The 16,177-nt window shown below is 32.4% G+C and overlaps 1 protein-coding gene across 4 annotated transcripts in view; it reads left to right on the top strand.

Moving 5' to 3' along the window:
• The first annotated feature begins 544 nt into the window (after positions 1–544).
• LOC118200220 (uncharacterized) overlaps positions 545–16,177 on the top strand; it is a 38,141-nt gene continuing 22,508 nt past the window's right edge. For 3 of the 4 annotated variants that reach the window (XM_035372158.2, XM_035372159.2, XM_035372156.2), the window contains exons 1-3: positions 545–799; positions 7,511–7,731; positions 12,098–12,321. In XM_035372158.2, coding sequence (XP_035228049.1) covers positions 708–799; positions 7,511–7,731; positions 12,098–12,321 — 537 coding nt within the window. In that variant the 5' untranslated portion in view covers positions 545–707. Of the gene's footprint in view, positions 800–7,510; positions 7,732–10,573; positions 10,703–12,097; positions 12,322–16,177 lie in introns of those variants that run through there. The other variant, XM_085810740.1, reaches the window with a different exon arrangement.

Here is a 16,177-nt window from a genome sequence, read left to right as displayed (position 1 = left end):
CATTAATATGAAACTAAAAATAAAATTATAAAGTAAGTGAGCTGTAATTATAAAGTAAGTGCCAATCTTCCTTCTCTAAACTTATTCCTATTTAAAGTTGCTTCCTTTTGCATATTTTACTGGGATAGAAGTATAGAACAGATTTTAACATAAACAAAAACACGTTACTTAAAATAAACTTTGTATAATAGCCTTTTTAATAACTTTTATGTAAAACTAAAAATAAAATTAACGAGTAAGTGAGATGAAATTATAAAGTAAGTGCCTTGTATTAAATCTACTTTAATTTAATGTCTCGGCAATCTCCCGAGAAACATATTCATATACACAGCTACTAATTCACTAATCCTTACAAATGTAATACAAAGTAACTCACTCTTATACACAGATAACCAACGATCTTTTTCTTTCTTGTTATTTTTTTTTTCAGATATGTTTTCAAAGCCATTGTTCAATACATTTACTTTATCGAATATAGATTGATTAGAAATCAGATAACGCATATATATAGCTCTTATAAGCCTTTGTTTTCGCGAAAGAAACTAGAGAAAGCATATGGTCTGAACTTTAAGTAAAAACTAATTTCCAGAATGAAAATATTGTTTATTTCTTTGTTTAACTGAATATGGCAAAGTCTACTAAAGCTATCATGAATATATTGAATTTCATACCTTGCTATAAATTCGATTTAAGGCACAAAATACAGAATGGATCTTAAGAGTGAAATTACATCTGCATTACAATTATTGTTGCTTCTTTATCTTCTCTACTGGAGTTTAACTTGGAATTTACCCTCGAAGTAAGTGCTACTTGCTTTCTGGTGTTGCTTGAAAAATGTAAGTGAATATATGTTTCAAATAATAATGGAAATGAAACGTAATTTAATTTATTTGAATTTAGTAATAAATTCTTATGGATTTCTTTTTTTTTTATGAATTAGTTTTAAAAATTGGCTGCACATTTTTCTGTGCAGTTTGGATACCAAAACAACAGTTACCGCAATTCTTCGTTTAAGTGTTTAAGATGATATAAATGAAGTATCAGTATAATGTAAATTTTAAGGTAATCAGTAAACTGAGTTAATAAACGAGAAACATTAACTAATATATTTGCTAGCAAGAAATATTAGCTAATAATGGATCTATAAGAAATCTACATTTATTTCAGAATTTGTGAATTTCAACCAATCTGCTATAATCTCAATGTTAATATTTGCTGCGAATTTTAGGCTACTTTTATTAGAGGAATAAAAAAATTGTCTCTTCTGTTATAAAATTTGTCGGCTTTCACGTGAGGCGATGGCAGTAGCCTAATGGATAACACTGATAAACATTGATAGTTCGACTCGTGCTCAATAAGAATGTGTAACATTTGTAATATGAATATAATCAAGTTTCCTTTAAAACATTCTTCATGAAACCATCCTTCCCGTTAGAAAAATAGCTCCTTTTTTTTTCTTTGCCTAAGTCATAAGGTGCATAAGCTCATCTTACCTTTTATCCATTGTAGTTATGAAATTTTGGTTTGATTTGTTTTGGTTAAGGTAAAACACTCGACTCGGATCTTCGTGAAGGAGCTTCTGAGGGAAACTCATTCGTATACACATTACACATGGGGATAAACTCGAAAGCACTCATGCAGCTAGTACATATGTTCGCTGGAATTTGAGCCTTGACTAAATTACCAGCGTTCAAAGACTTTACCCCTTCGCCGCTGTTAATTATGAAGACTTCAATGTAGAATCATAATGTTTGTTTATATTTAGAAGACAGATGGTCAGTTGAAGCACTTTGAAACGATCGTGTTCTAGTTTTATTTTTCCTGTCACGAAATGTTGCTCTACTATGGAGTTTCTTCAGTGCCCTATTCCGCAATCACCCTCGCAATTTTGCAAATGGCTGTGTTTTAGAGGTGTACACATTCTACCTTCTATAACACTTTCAGTTTGCTGCTCAAATTAAAACGGCATGATGCTTAATAAATCAATTAATTTTAAACTTTTATAGAAGTATGCATTTCTTAGTAATATTTATGCTTTTTTATTTTAATTAACTACCCGCTTGCGGGGCCTGCTATCTAAAATATTCATTATTAAAAAGAAAAATTCTGTAATGACTTTGATTAGTCTAGGCAAATGAATGCAATTTCATTGGGCTCAGCTAGCAATGATTTTTAATAATAAGCCAAACGTTTTGTTATTAGACTAATTCAATCAACCGTTCCAGGCCGACGATTCTAGACGTTATATGTAATAGAAATTATACAATGAACTGTAGTCATTGTATAATTTCTATTAATTACGATGACTTACAGTTCATTGTATAATTTCTTTAATAGGACAACTACTTTCAATTATGCTCCGAAAATAACTGGAGTGTATACATTAAGAATTGAATATAGAGAATATGATTTCTATTTTTAATTCAGATCTTCTCAAATAAATTTATATTAATTTTGATATGCTACTCTATTTTTCATTACATATTGGCAGTACTGAGCTCAAATATCAGTTGTTCCATGTTATCTTGCCTTCCCTTTAATTGAAGAATTTAATGATAGGAGCCACATTGGTAACTCTGTTAAAACCGTTGTAGCTATTATTTCTGTAGCAAAGTTCATTTTTTTCTTTCTACTATCACAGACTAGAGACAGATAAAAAAATTCATGCTTGCCGCCACTCATATGTCGCAATCTAAATTCCAACGCCAGACAAGTCAAGCCATTAAGAAGGCGCGCGAAAACATGCTTTGATATTACACATTTAATAATTTGTTCAGTAATGTCCTCAACCAGTGTTAGAGGATTCTAGTGATTTTTACTGTGTCTGTTGTCAAAACTTCTCAGTTTCAGGAGCTGATCGACCTCTGCATCACCTGATAACTTTCTTCAACTCAAATGAACCAGAGGACGTAAACTACAACATAAAAGCCAAACAAACATGATTAATTCAATCTGCAAAATGTACCAGGCAGAGCAAGTACAAAAGAGCTGAGTCTTAATTAGACAGACTCTTGTTGCTAGCAAGATCTTCCCGTAATGAAGACGATAACTATATTTATCTTTGAAGAGTATCTAAGTATTTCTTCTGCGCATTTAAAGATTGATTATTAATTTGTTTCTACTGTTATTATGATATTAAGCTTCTAGTAGATCTATAATAGATGTGTTTTAAATCAAAACTGCCAATTGTGCATACATCCCAAACCATCAGTCGTTCCTCTACCTTGCAATGAAGTTTGGGTAATCTTTCTAAAGAAATAAAAACCAAGAAAAGGTCTGAAAGTAGTAATATGACATTATGTAGGACAGACTGCACGCACTAAACGTAATGAATACTGAAGAATTTACGTACGAATTAATAGCATGACTTCAATTCGGCGAGACAACTAAATTAATTTTTATTTAAAAGTAAATATAATTAAAAAGTTTTATTGAGAATTGCATTTATTACTTTTAATTTCCTTAGTTTATTAATCAATAACAGATTGAATTTGAAAGTTAGATATATTATGCTTAGGAAAACGGCAACTAATTGACACGTGGAAGGTAAAAGCATTAATTCTCGGGAGTAGCAAAATATCACTTTTACATGTACGAGTTTTTTGATTAAAATGGTAGTAAATATGGCAAATATGGGACACATGGGAAATACAGCAAACAGGGCAATATACTGGAGAGAAGTACATAAAAATATTTTTTCCGAACCGTAGTAACACATTGCTTTTGAATCATTGAGTTTATTAATAAAAATTCATTAATCTCGCATAAAATAAGAAATAAATAAAAAAAATTCAAGTTCGCACTTCGAGAGGCACTTGTGTGGGTCAAGGACTATGAGTGTTCAAAATTTAATGGTTCTAGCTGCATAAATATAGATTCTACATTATTTAGCAATGGAGGAGATATAACTAATGATGTAATGGGCAAAACAAAAATCTACTTCGTTATCTTTTGATATAATTTATCAATAACAAAAATTTTTACTTCATATTATAAATTTTTACTAAAGATAATAACTTGAGTTCTTTACTAGACTTCTTTAATAATGGAGAAGGTTTCTCGTCAGCGTCTAAGAAATGAGTGTAGCAGAATTTAGAATCTTATTTTGAAAGAGTTAAAGATTGATAAATGAATTAGGAATTAAATAATTTTAGTTGGATCTTGGAGAAAAAATATTAGCATAATTAAACTGAGGAAAAGTTTACAAATACACTTCACTTTTATTGATTGTTGTCTTGATCGGTATTGGTAGTGAGCGGACTTAATTATCACTGTCTTCGAGTTCAGATATAGAGAAAGCATGGATGTTTACAAAGGTATAAAGTCTTTGAAGCTCTTAAAACTGTTTAAAGACTCTTAAATGCTGTTTTAAGAGCATATGGAGCTCTTAAAACAGCATCAAGACGCAAATCAGTTTGAGAGATTAGTCGTAGGTGTTGAAGACCTTGAACGACACTTGGCATTTTCTCCATTAAAATGGTACATATGTAATACGTTATACAACATTCACATTAACTCAAGTCTTCCTAAATTTGTTACTTAGTTTGTTTGCAAATGCTTCTCTTTACTCTGTTCATTGGTTTTGTTAATAGGTGAAAAGTTTCATTGTTAGCAGATTTCTTCTCTGGTGAGAATGCCAATTATAGAGCAACAGGCTACCTAACAGAGGGCACTGTACGTTATATATTAAGACGTGGAGTGTTTGTGAAGCAGACAGTAAGCCAGTAGGGATCCTATCCTTTAGAATTTTATGGAAACTTTCTTCGCTTTTCTGTTTATATACTTCTAAAATATTTTGTCTTGCATTTTCCATGTCAGAATGTTTCCGACTGTAATAAATTTCCTAAAAATATCTTACCAAATGAGCAAATATACATAAAGTATACTATGATTAAAATGCGAATAATAAAAAAGTGTAAACAGCGCTTACTATGCATATACTATACGCCTGAAAACATGCATGTTTTCACCAAAATTCGAACCAGGAACCCTCGGTATGGATGTCAGTTTCACTAACCATTATACGGATCAGTTCTTGGGACGGCAAAAGTACACTCATGTCCAAAATTATGTTTACATGCATAAATTCACGGATTTCTCAGAGACTATGACTTATAATTTAATAAATTTTCGTGGAATCATGCATAACATGATGACACATAAATGCAAAAGAAAAAATTGAAGATCACCTCATATGATATAAAATTGTAGCATGAAACAATAAAAATGGTAATAAAGTGTGACAAAGAGAGTTAAGAAAAAAAGGAATGATTCAGAAAAAGAATTAAGTCTTACGAATTTAATATGGAATATGATCTCCCCTGACTTGTACACACACGTCACAACGTGTTTTAAGGCTGGAAATAACGTTGTTAACCACAGTTTGGGGAATTAATCTCCACTCTTCCAGCAATGCCGTCTTCAGAGCATTTACATCTCTAGGAGGAGGATGTATACGTGCAATTGCTCTTCCAAGGTAGTCCCATAAGTTCTCTATCGGGTTAAGGTCAGGAGGGTTTGGTGGCCAAGGTATTCGCTTAATGTCTTCACTTTCAAGGAATTCATCAACGAGGTTTGCTCGATGGAGACGGGCATTATCATCCATAAATAAAAAGTCAGGTCCATATGCACCCCTGAAAAGTCTTACATAAGGATCTAAGACCTCATCTCGATATATCTGGCCTGTCACAGATCCGCTGCTGAACACGTGTAGGGGCGTACGTCCATCGATCGTTATTCCACCCCATACCATCACACCTTTACTACCGAAACGGTCACGTTCCACAATGTTCGAGGGATCATTTCGTGTTCCTGACTCCCTCCAGATGTAAACACGTTTAGAATTACCAGTTAAACTAAACCGCGACTCATCAATAAAGAGAACATGGGACCATTGATGTTCAGTCCAGTTTTGATGTTCTTTACACCAATTAAAGCGATCCCTCTTTTTCTGTGAAGACAGTAAAACACATACCCTTGGCTTTCTGGCATAAAGGCCTTTTTCATTAAGCCTTCTGTATATTGTTTGCCGTGATGCAACAGTTCCAGTGGCGGCTGCAAGCTCTGAACTTAACTGGCGAGCAGTAGCCGTTCTGTTACGACGGGCAAATAATGCCAGATACCGATCTTCAGAAGCAGTTGTCATTCGTTTCCGAATCTTGTCCAGGCCTCCTTACAACACTTCCATCATTTTGAAACTGCTTCCATAGCTTAGAGACTGTCTGTCTTGAAATATTCAGACATGTGGCTGTTTCCATGATTGACTGCCCTGCTTCTAAACGGCAGATAATTCGCCACTTTACAGATTCTTCCAAATGATACTTCGAAGCCATAACAAACCGCTTTGAGTCCCTACACACTGAAATCAAACGCTATGTTGCAGAAATTCACTCAAATATTCAGTTTGCGCAAAGCGCTTGATTCACGTAACGCCTAGATTTGCATATCACAAACCGTTTGATTACTTTTGATTGGATAATGCTAATTAGGCTTGGTTTTCACACATTCCCTGCAAATACGGATCACATTGATTCGATATTTCATTGAATATCATCATTTTTGGGTATGTAAAGATAATTTTGGACATGAGTGTAGTTAATAGCAGAATTCCAGAGAAGATAGCATGAACTTCTTTTTTCTATAAAATGAGGATATCCACATTTTCATGAGGTAGTCTGCGCTCATTCTCTTGTCATTGGAATGGAGATGCTTCTTGGGGATTGACTCTCGCCTTCTTTCATGACTTCTTAGCTCAATTGATGTAATCCCATGTTAATTTTTGCTTATTTGGTTATATCCAAAATCGTGTCCCTGCTCATTTACCACTGATATAAGAAATTACCTCGCAGTCGCTGATATCAGTCATGATATGTTGGAAAGTGTGAAGCTAGAATATGAATTATGTTGATGTCTGTCTCGTTCCTAGATCGCTTGCAATACGCAAAGAAAATTTGGGGAGATTTCTTTATACACTGATGTGCCATTCTGCTGTATATGTTGTAGTTAATGTCCTATTCTTTCGAAATCCCAAAAAGAATTAATAATCACTCTGTGTTGTTTTAAGCTGTGATAGAAAATATATTGCTTTAAAGATACACCTTACATTTAATTACAACTTTAGGTACTCTTCTGTTATGAGGACTGAATTCAGAAATGTATATATGTATGCACATGTTTATGTATGTATTTGAGTATATATATATGTGTGTATACATATACTACACATACATACATATACTACACATACATACATATACTACACACGCACCTATATATGCATGCATACATGAATACATATATCCATACATACATGCATTCATACATACATTTCTGTATCTGGTCCTGATAACAGTAGAGTACCCAACTTTAAAGAAATAGACTCTAAAATGTAACTAGCTAACTGTTTTAAAGTTATTTAATGGAACTAGCTAACTGTCCTACATATTATTATGGTTTCCTGGCCTATTAAATTGATTAAGTATAACTTAACTTCATAATTTCTGTTTTTCAGTTATGATATATTCCAAGATGGAAAGCAAAACCCTCTGAGAAAGCCCAGTAAAGAAAAGAACTCATTGACGAAAGATATTCCTCTGGTATGGAAGAAGCATACAGATGTTTTGGAATCCTTCATAAAATCTGCTGCAAGTAAAGCTGAAAGAGTATCAAAGAAGGAGTACAGTATTATACCATCTTTCAACGAATGGAAAGAAGGGGAAATTACTAAACAAGGTACAGATTAAAAGAATGCGACATAAATATAATTTTTCGAGGTCTTTTTTCTCATGATAAAAGAAAACGTTGATCCCTGTATTATGTAGTGGTTTGAAAATTCGGTATCCCAGGATTTCCAAGTCTGTATTTCTGAAATTTCAAAAATTTGGCTGTTAATAGCCTTCTGTTAAGTGAAACCCTTGCCGATGACACTAACACTAATCATAGACAGACAAATAATTTTTTGTGATGAATGTACGTACGGTATCCACAAAATTCCTTATGCAGCCTCTTTATTTTCACCTCTGTTGGTTATTACAGACACGTACTTCCAATCACAAAAGTGTTTTAAATGACTCAAGTATTCAATATTTGGCATTTTCAAATTTGAAACAATCAGTTTTAAAAAAAAAGACAAAAAGTCTTAAATTTTATATGGTTTCTCAATTCCTATACTTATAATTAGAAAAATTTTATACACATTATAAAAATTAAACAAAGCACGTTGACAGGTATAATTTAAAACTTCGACATATTTGAAGGCATTTCCAACGTTCTTTTACGGGTCTGTTAACAAATTAGTTAGAATAATTTAAGGTTGATTAACGCCATTCAAAAATATCCTTCAATGATTTACTAATACGTTACATCATCTAATTCATAATTTTACTACAAATGGTACGCTGAAAAATTTTTCACCAAAGTAATTTATAAATTTTGTAATCTTTCTAATTATTTTGTCTATTGGTGTGATGAAGTTTTGAGCATTGGGCTATGAATAATTATTTTGTCTATGCTTAACTTAGTAGAAAACTAGATGAACTATGTAGCGACTTATAGCTGAGTCCAAGTGTAGATGAAAACTCCAGAGAAGGGTTAAACTCACCCATTATTATCTCAAACTAAGAAAAAAGACGGCCTCATTCTCGTACTTACAGAAAAGCCTCTACTTGGGCCTTTAACTCAAGACAAGAAACTAAGCTAATGTTAAACTAAACAGAATCTGTATAAAATCATCTAACGTATATGGCTTTTAATTAAAATAACCGGCAAATATCAGCAAGCTTTAGATAAAGAAATAACCTGGCGGCAAAAACCTGCCTATAAGGACTCCTAAGCTCTTCTGCTGAAGTAAGCGAAACCTTCCTTTAAATATTCTTTGTACCCTTACCTGTAACGCAATACTAAAAACTTATAGGGAATAGTGGATGGGAAACAAGAACAGAGAGTAAGGCATGTTTAAAAATTAAAAGACACGTTAGAAACTTAAAATAACCTCTACAATTTCATATGCTAAAATGCGGGATGAAAATTTTCATATAGTTTTATTACTTCAAGGAAAATTATCTAATAATCACATTAAAAACTCGATAACCTAGAAAATATTTTTAATTTTTAATTCCTGAAAATAATATTACGAAAAGACTATGAGCCAAACCTGAATCTTGTCAGTGTTTTCTAAAACACGGATTTTGTAAGATTCTGGGCGTTCAAACGGTCTGTTTGTTGAAAAACAGTCTAGTCAATTATTTTCTCGACAGTTTGCAGAGTAAAGTTCGTCGCTTAACCTATTAATATCAGAAATAATTTTCTAAACTGATGTTTATTTTTAATTATGAACAAATGCAAACATTTCGTTCTTCCGTTTATGTACGTGGATGCGAATTCCAGATTTCGCATAGAATATTTCTATCAGTTTTTGTCATATGGAAATCAAAATTTTTGTATTTTTGTCTTATAATTAGAATAAAACTTTTCTAAATAGAACTCTAGGTACTAGGAGAATTTATAAAATTTAAATTTTGAAATTTTAATAAAATTGTTTTTTTTAATTTAAAAATCCAAAAATGTAATAAAAATGTTAATATTATATGTATATTCGTAACAGACTTCTAGAAAAGCAGTATATATCAACCAAATTAAAAGGGAAACATGCCAATGTAAAATTTAATTTGATGTTCCTTATTTTATTTCCTTAATTCGATGTTCCGTACTTTGTCGTTTGGCTGATGGAACACTTTCCCATCGCATTTTTGTTATTGTGTATTTATTATGTTAATTTGTTAGATCTGGCAACAAGAAATAATGTAAAGTTTAGTCTCTGATAAGTGGCAACTGATATAGTCTACTACTACGCAGTAGAACGATCACACGCAAAATTTTCTCGTTGTGATAACTGTTTTTGTTCTCGCTAAGAATAAATAATTAAACGATATCGTTAACTACGCATCTTATTTCTTACAACCTAAACTACGCACACTACCAACGCACAGTTGACTAGAAATTCTGTCAGTTACAAAAACGTTCGGACGCAAGCTACTCTTCTTTAGGAGCAAAAGGAAAACTCTATCAATTCGGTGGGCGACCAGTCATAGGTCCCCCTTCCTTCAGAAGCAAAAACGCAAGAAAAAAAACCAAAAATTTAATAACATTTCATTTTTCTAAAAGACTGAAAAACATGGAATTTGGGAAGATTTTTGACTCATATTTATGCATAAAAAGCTAAGAGAAAGGTTGGCAATAACTTCTAAACAAGCCCATATTTCTTTCATACTCCAGTAGAAGCATTGTTCTGTTTTTTAACTGGACATATTTGCCCTAATGTGCATCTGTTTTACATTGATTCAAGAAAACTCCAGTGTGCTTTCTTTGTGACGGAAGAGCACATGGACAGATAGTATTTAAACGCGTGCTCCGCAATTAACAGTTTCTAATTTTGTGTAAAATAACAAAGGAAAGAAGGCAGGTAACGGCATACGCTATAAGCCAAAACCAAGATATTTGGAAATAAATAAACATGCATTGTCCATTGATTATGTTTATTTTTACTTTCATATTTTGCATCGCTTTTACCATATAGATTTCAAGCTATTGAGATTTCAATTAAGAAGAAATAAGGGATTTTTCGACTAATTGCTCAGTGGTATTGGATTTGGCTTTAACATTCACACGACGTCAACGCCTTTGTAATTTTATTCCAGTTTATCAGGTATTTTATTTTTGCTCTCATATCTGTACCATTATCACAACTTTTACTCTTTTGCTTGCACTTTTTTAGGAACTGTCAACTGGCTATGGATGAGGGAAATTTACATTGTTAAATACTTTCTTTATGATTATTTTGTAAATTTTAATACATGTAACAGCATTTATGTATATATATATATATATATAGATATAGATATATATATATATATGATACAGAAAGCCCGGCGGTCATACGAATTGACCACTGTTCTAGATATTATAAATTGTAATTAAAATTATTTGGGCAAAGATGTCTGCTAATTCAAACTGAATTACCCAGGGCAGGCGGCGAGGGCGCTCCTTTGCTTATTGCCCCACGGGGTTTTCCCCTTGCTTAATTGCTTAAAGTAGAGTGCAATGAAGGAAACCACTGGCGGTACATTTCTTAAGAGCCACCGGGAGCTCAATAAATAAAGGTGATTTAAATAATAAAATATTAATTCACATGCCAAAGATCTCTTTGTATACAACATTTCTTGTGTAGATCTTTCCATTATTTTTAAGCTCGACTTGGAGAGGACCATCAGTTATTTTTAACTTTACGTCCCTTCTTTCACGAACTCTTGAACAGGCAACATAAAGTTGACCGTGTCCAAATGCAGGCTCAGGTAAAAAAATGCCAACACGCTTAAGCGTTTGTCCCTGAGACTTATTGATGGTCATAGCAAAGGCAAGTTTTACAGGAAATTGTCTCAATTGAAACGGCAACCCTGTGCCGTGGCAACTTCACCCCATTGGCTAGTACAGTTACGCAAGCAACCAATAAACTATCGGCGACAAACAGACACTTAAGCTGCATATATATATGGGGTGAAGTAGCATAATTTCCTCCGAAACGGCTGGCTTCCGGGCTTAGCGAAGCACACCGTTGGATTCCGCAAGTCCGTGGCACGCTATTTTGACCATTCACGTCTTCTTGGAACTTTAATTAGCCGAGATGTTAATTAAAAACTAATTTTCCGCTACGTTTTCCCTACAATTTCCACTTTCTTTCTTGGGTTTTCCCTATTACAAAGATTTGGCTACGTGCCAAATTCTTTTTTCTCGAATATCTACGGAACGGCATCGAGTTGAAATGCGAAACGCATATCCTCGGATTCCAAAAAATTCTCTGAATCCATCGATACCGTTCTCATCTTTGTACGACTTTAATTGGCCGAGATATTAATTAAAAACTGCGAAACGTTAATTTGCGCGCTCATTTTTCCGAGTGGCAACAATAAACTATCGGCGACACACACTTTAGCCGGTTATACATATATAAAGAAAAGAATATATAATATATGTGGGTGTATGTGGATAGTTATAGATAGCAATATATGAGCATATTTTTCTATTATCTTCTTTTATCTCCTAGAACAAAGTATGACCACCGAAAAGCGTCAAAACACAAAGAGTTTATCAAGAAGGAAACTCAATTATGCATCTGCGAAATGCGGAGCTAAAGTTCTTGTGTCAAATCCGGAAGCAAGACATAAGATGGCAGTCTTGAACGAGAAAGCGGACGAATATATGCTGAATCCCTGTCGAGTTACCACATGGTTCGTTGTCGAGCTATGTGATACTATCGAAATTACACACGTAAGCTTTCTTGATCTTCTCTCTTTAATTTCAACATGTTAAATAATTGGAAATTAGTTATATATCTATTCCTATTCGTTTGTTCTTTTACTGTCTAACGGTCCACCACTGCTGAATACTATTAATTTGTCCCGGCTAGGCAACCTAGCCTAGGCAACTGGGCAATTTCTCTTAAAAAGCCCTCCACGAAGGCATCCTTCGTAAGCAAACAACCCTCCCCTGCGATTTGCCATATGCAAACATGCAATCTGTCATAAATGATTTGTCAGTTTGAAGAACGTTAGACCGAATAATGAAATTTAGCTTTCCTATCTTTCTGTTCGTGATCGTTAGCATAAGAGATGAAAGGAACAGCTCTGTTTCAAAGTTTAAGCAACTGGAGATATGGAAAAGAGGGAGATATCCTAACTGGCTTCCATTCTGCACTGGAATGATGCCAAAGGACTGTGCTTCCAAAAAATTTAAATCACGAATTTGTTATCATTCTGCAAACCTGCGCATAAGGCGCAATACAGAATAACGCATTCGTAGGTGAGATACGGGTTTTAGTGTTACCATAATGCGCAATACTAAAACTCGTATCCCTCGTACAAACGAAAAGCGCAACAGGCTATTCTTTCTAGAAACGCGTATTATCTGAACTAACTTTCAATAGTAGATTTCCATCTGCAATATTTAATATTCAGGAACTTTCGTTTGACGTTGTATTTCGCGTAGATCAAGCAATTATAAGAAAGGAAGAACCGAACTATGTATTCGAACTTAGCAAAAGTGTTGCGTTTGAAAAGGTGTTAAAAGAATTTTCGATATCAGTTACATTAAAGTCCTATTAGTCTCTTTGAAGAAAGGGACACACGCAGTTAGAAGGATTGTAATTGATTACGCTGCATCAACGGCTATGAAACACCATTAGTAGTAATATTCATTTTCACTGACTTCTTTTATTATATCATTTTCGTGTTATTATTAAATCAAAGTTCGAAAATTTAATTTTTCGCTTTTAACAAGAGTTAAGTTTCTATCATTAAATTTGCGAAGAGCAATGAATTCAAATCTGGAATGTCGTAAAAGAATGGAATAGAATTGGTAACTTAAGTTCAAACGAATAGCAGACAGCAAATTTAACAGCATAATCTAAAGATATTAAAGAAAAGTAATTCTTCATTAATTCTGTTGTTTAACCTGATACGGTTCATAGGTCTATGATTTGCATATCATATCTAGTGATGTGGCTCAATACTGCACATTGTAATCTTTTCGAAGTGTTATATATTGTAACGTTATTGTTATATAGTGTTATGTATTGTGTATATTTTTGAAGAGTTATATAGTGTACATATCGTTGAAGTGTTACATATTGTATATATTTTTGAAGTGTTATATAGTATCCATATTGCTGAAGTGTTATATAGTATACATATTGCTGAAGTGTTATATAGCGTACATATATTTGAAGTGTTAAATATTGTTATCTGTTGTGTTATATATTATTGTTTTAAAGTATTACACTGGTGTTATATATTGTGCATATTTTGAAGTGTTATATATTGTTATATATTATATTACATATTATTATTTTAAAGCGTTTTACACATATATTACACTAGTATTACATATTGCAGCATTTTTTAGACCTTTTCAAAAATTAGTGAACACCTTATATATTAAATCCGATACATAAACAAATATTTCGACACCTAAATAAAAATCAGCCACTATTAAAAAACATTCACGATAAATTAAAATTTTTATCAGCACTTTTATTGTTTATACATAGTTTACATTTCACTTGGAATATCTTAATTATTATATAAATTTTAAGAGGTTAATATTTTTATTTATGGCCATAAAAAATGAACTTAACTTTCAAAAATTCTTTTGTACTGTCTTTTATTTAGAAATAACTTCATTATTTGAAAATTTCTTGAAAATTAATTTCATTGTATCTAAATAATGCATCCGAAAGAAAAACCACTGTACCATAAATTTTTATAAATCGGATTATAATGTTCGAAATTTACATGCCTGTACAGATAGTATGTGATTATTGATTAAATTACTTTGAAATCCCGTGAATTGATAAAACACTTCGACAAATTACTTCACTTGATTCTTCTAAGAAGTTTAAGAATTCTGAGCCAGGTGTTTTGCAGCTGGGGATGTAAGAAAAAATGGTATTTAATGATAGGCAGAAAGACATTAATTTCCGTGTATATTTAAAAACATAAAATTAAGAAGTGCTGAAGCAAATTTTGTTTCAAGCTCAATTTAGAAGCTTTCGAATAACATACATGATTTTAATAGACTCAGCGAAAAGGCTGAAGACAATAAACCCAATAGAAGATCAGCAACACGAAATGACGAGATCAGCAGTACGAATGCGGCAGTATTTATGTACTAAAATATTGGCAGTATTTATGATATGGCAGTATTTATGCGAATGCGGCAGTACTAATGAAATGTTCAGCAAAGCAAAATGACGAGAAAATTTCGTAAATTGCTTCAAAAGTACTGACAAACAAAAGAAGGACATATAAAATAACCGCTGTTATCAAGAAGCTTTGGTCTTTAAGGTTATTACTAATTTCCATTAATTATATATTCGAAGTTAATTAATCAACTTCGAATATATAATTAATGGATGCAATTACACAAAAACGCTATCACCCATAGATAAGCAATTTCTAGTTTTCAGTACTTTAGGCAAACCAGCAGCTCTTCATCTTCCGCATCAACCAAATGCATTTTACCTAGCAGAACTTGTAGTATTGTATTTGAATTTTGTCTGGTTCCTGAACTGGTTACGTTGAGCTAAAACAGTTACTCCCAGGCTTTACAGTTAACAACAAATTTAAGTAAGCACTCGCCCTCTTACAAAAAATCATTTGGATTTTTAATCTTATTATTATTACATTAAGACTTACCTATTAATCGGAAGCCTGCTTGATGTGTTTTACAGATTTCCTCATGAAGTCAATAGATTAACACTCTAGTTACCTTTAAAATGCACCAGTTTGTTTTTTTTTAGATTTTTCATTATAAAAGGCACTGATTTTCACAAACATGATATTGACATAAAACAAAAGCGTTAAAACATGTATAAACTATTATTATATCACCATTCACAGGTTTGAAACAGTGACTTCAGTTGTGACAGTTTTCCACCGAAGAAAGTCTGAAGAATGCAGTCCTAAAAAATCTGATGAGGACACCACATGATTTTCTTGAACAGCCTATTAAATTCTATATATTTTTTACTGCACTTTATTTAAATTTATTTCCTCGAATTATTCTAACTTAATTAACCTATGTCTCAAGACAAGTTGAAAGTGACATCAAAAATTCCAAATCTTGAAATTAAATATTCCGCTCAATGTCTTCTCGTACGAGAGTCGGATTTCGTAGAATTTTATTTTTTATAACAAGTATAAAACATTCCCAAATAAAACTATAACAACTAGGGGATAGCATTAAAAGTTAGATTTCATTATTTGTCGAAAATAAATTATTTTTTAAAACTGGCATTACAAAACATAAATATTCTCGTCGTTTAAAACACTTATGTTATTGAAAGTAATATAACTACGACCAACAACTGCGAAAATAAAAAGCGAGTAAGGAACTCTTAATCTGGGTTAGAGAGTGGACATATAACATATACATATACAGGCCTATAACACGCATCTGTAATTTCAAACTACAATTTTTAAAAAATTTTAGTCATATTCGCTGCATAATTTTTAAAAACATTTTAATGAAGGAGCCTGAAAACTGCATGTGTGATGCTGCTTTTTTTTTTTTTTTTTTATTTTTTTTTATTTTTTTTTTTAAGTCTTAAATTCGAAGATCTTTTTCA

Source organism: Stegodyphus dumicola, chromosome 2, assembly GCF_044657685.1.
Source record: "Stegodyphus dumicola isolate Sdum_Otavi_A_Nest chromosome 2, ASM4465768v1".
NCBI classification, from domain to species: Eukaryota; Metazoa; Arthropoda; class Arachnida; order Araneae; family Eresidae; genus Stegodyphus; species Stegodyphus dumicola.
This window is presented reverse-complemented; position numbering and strand designations above follow the sequence as displayed.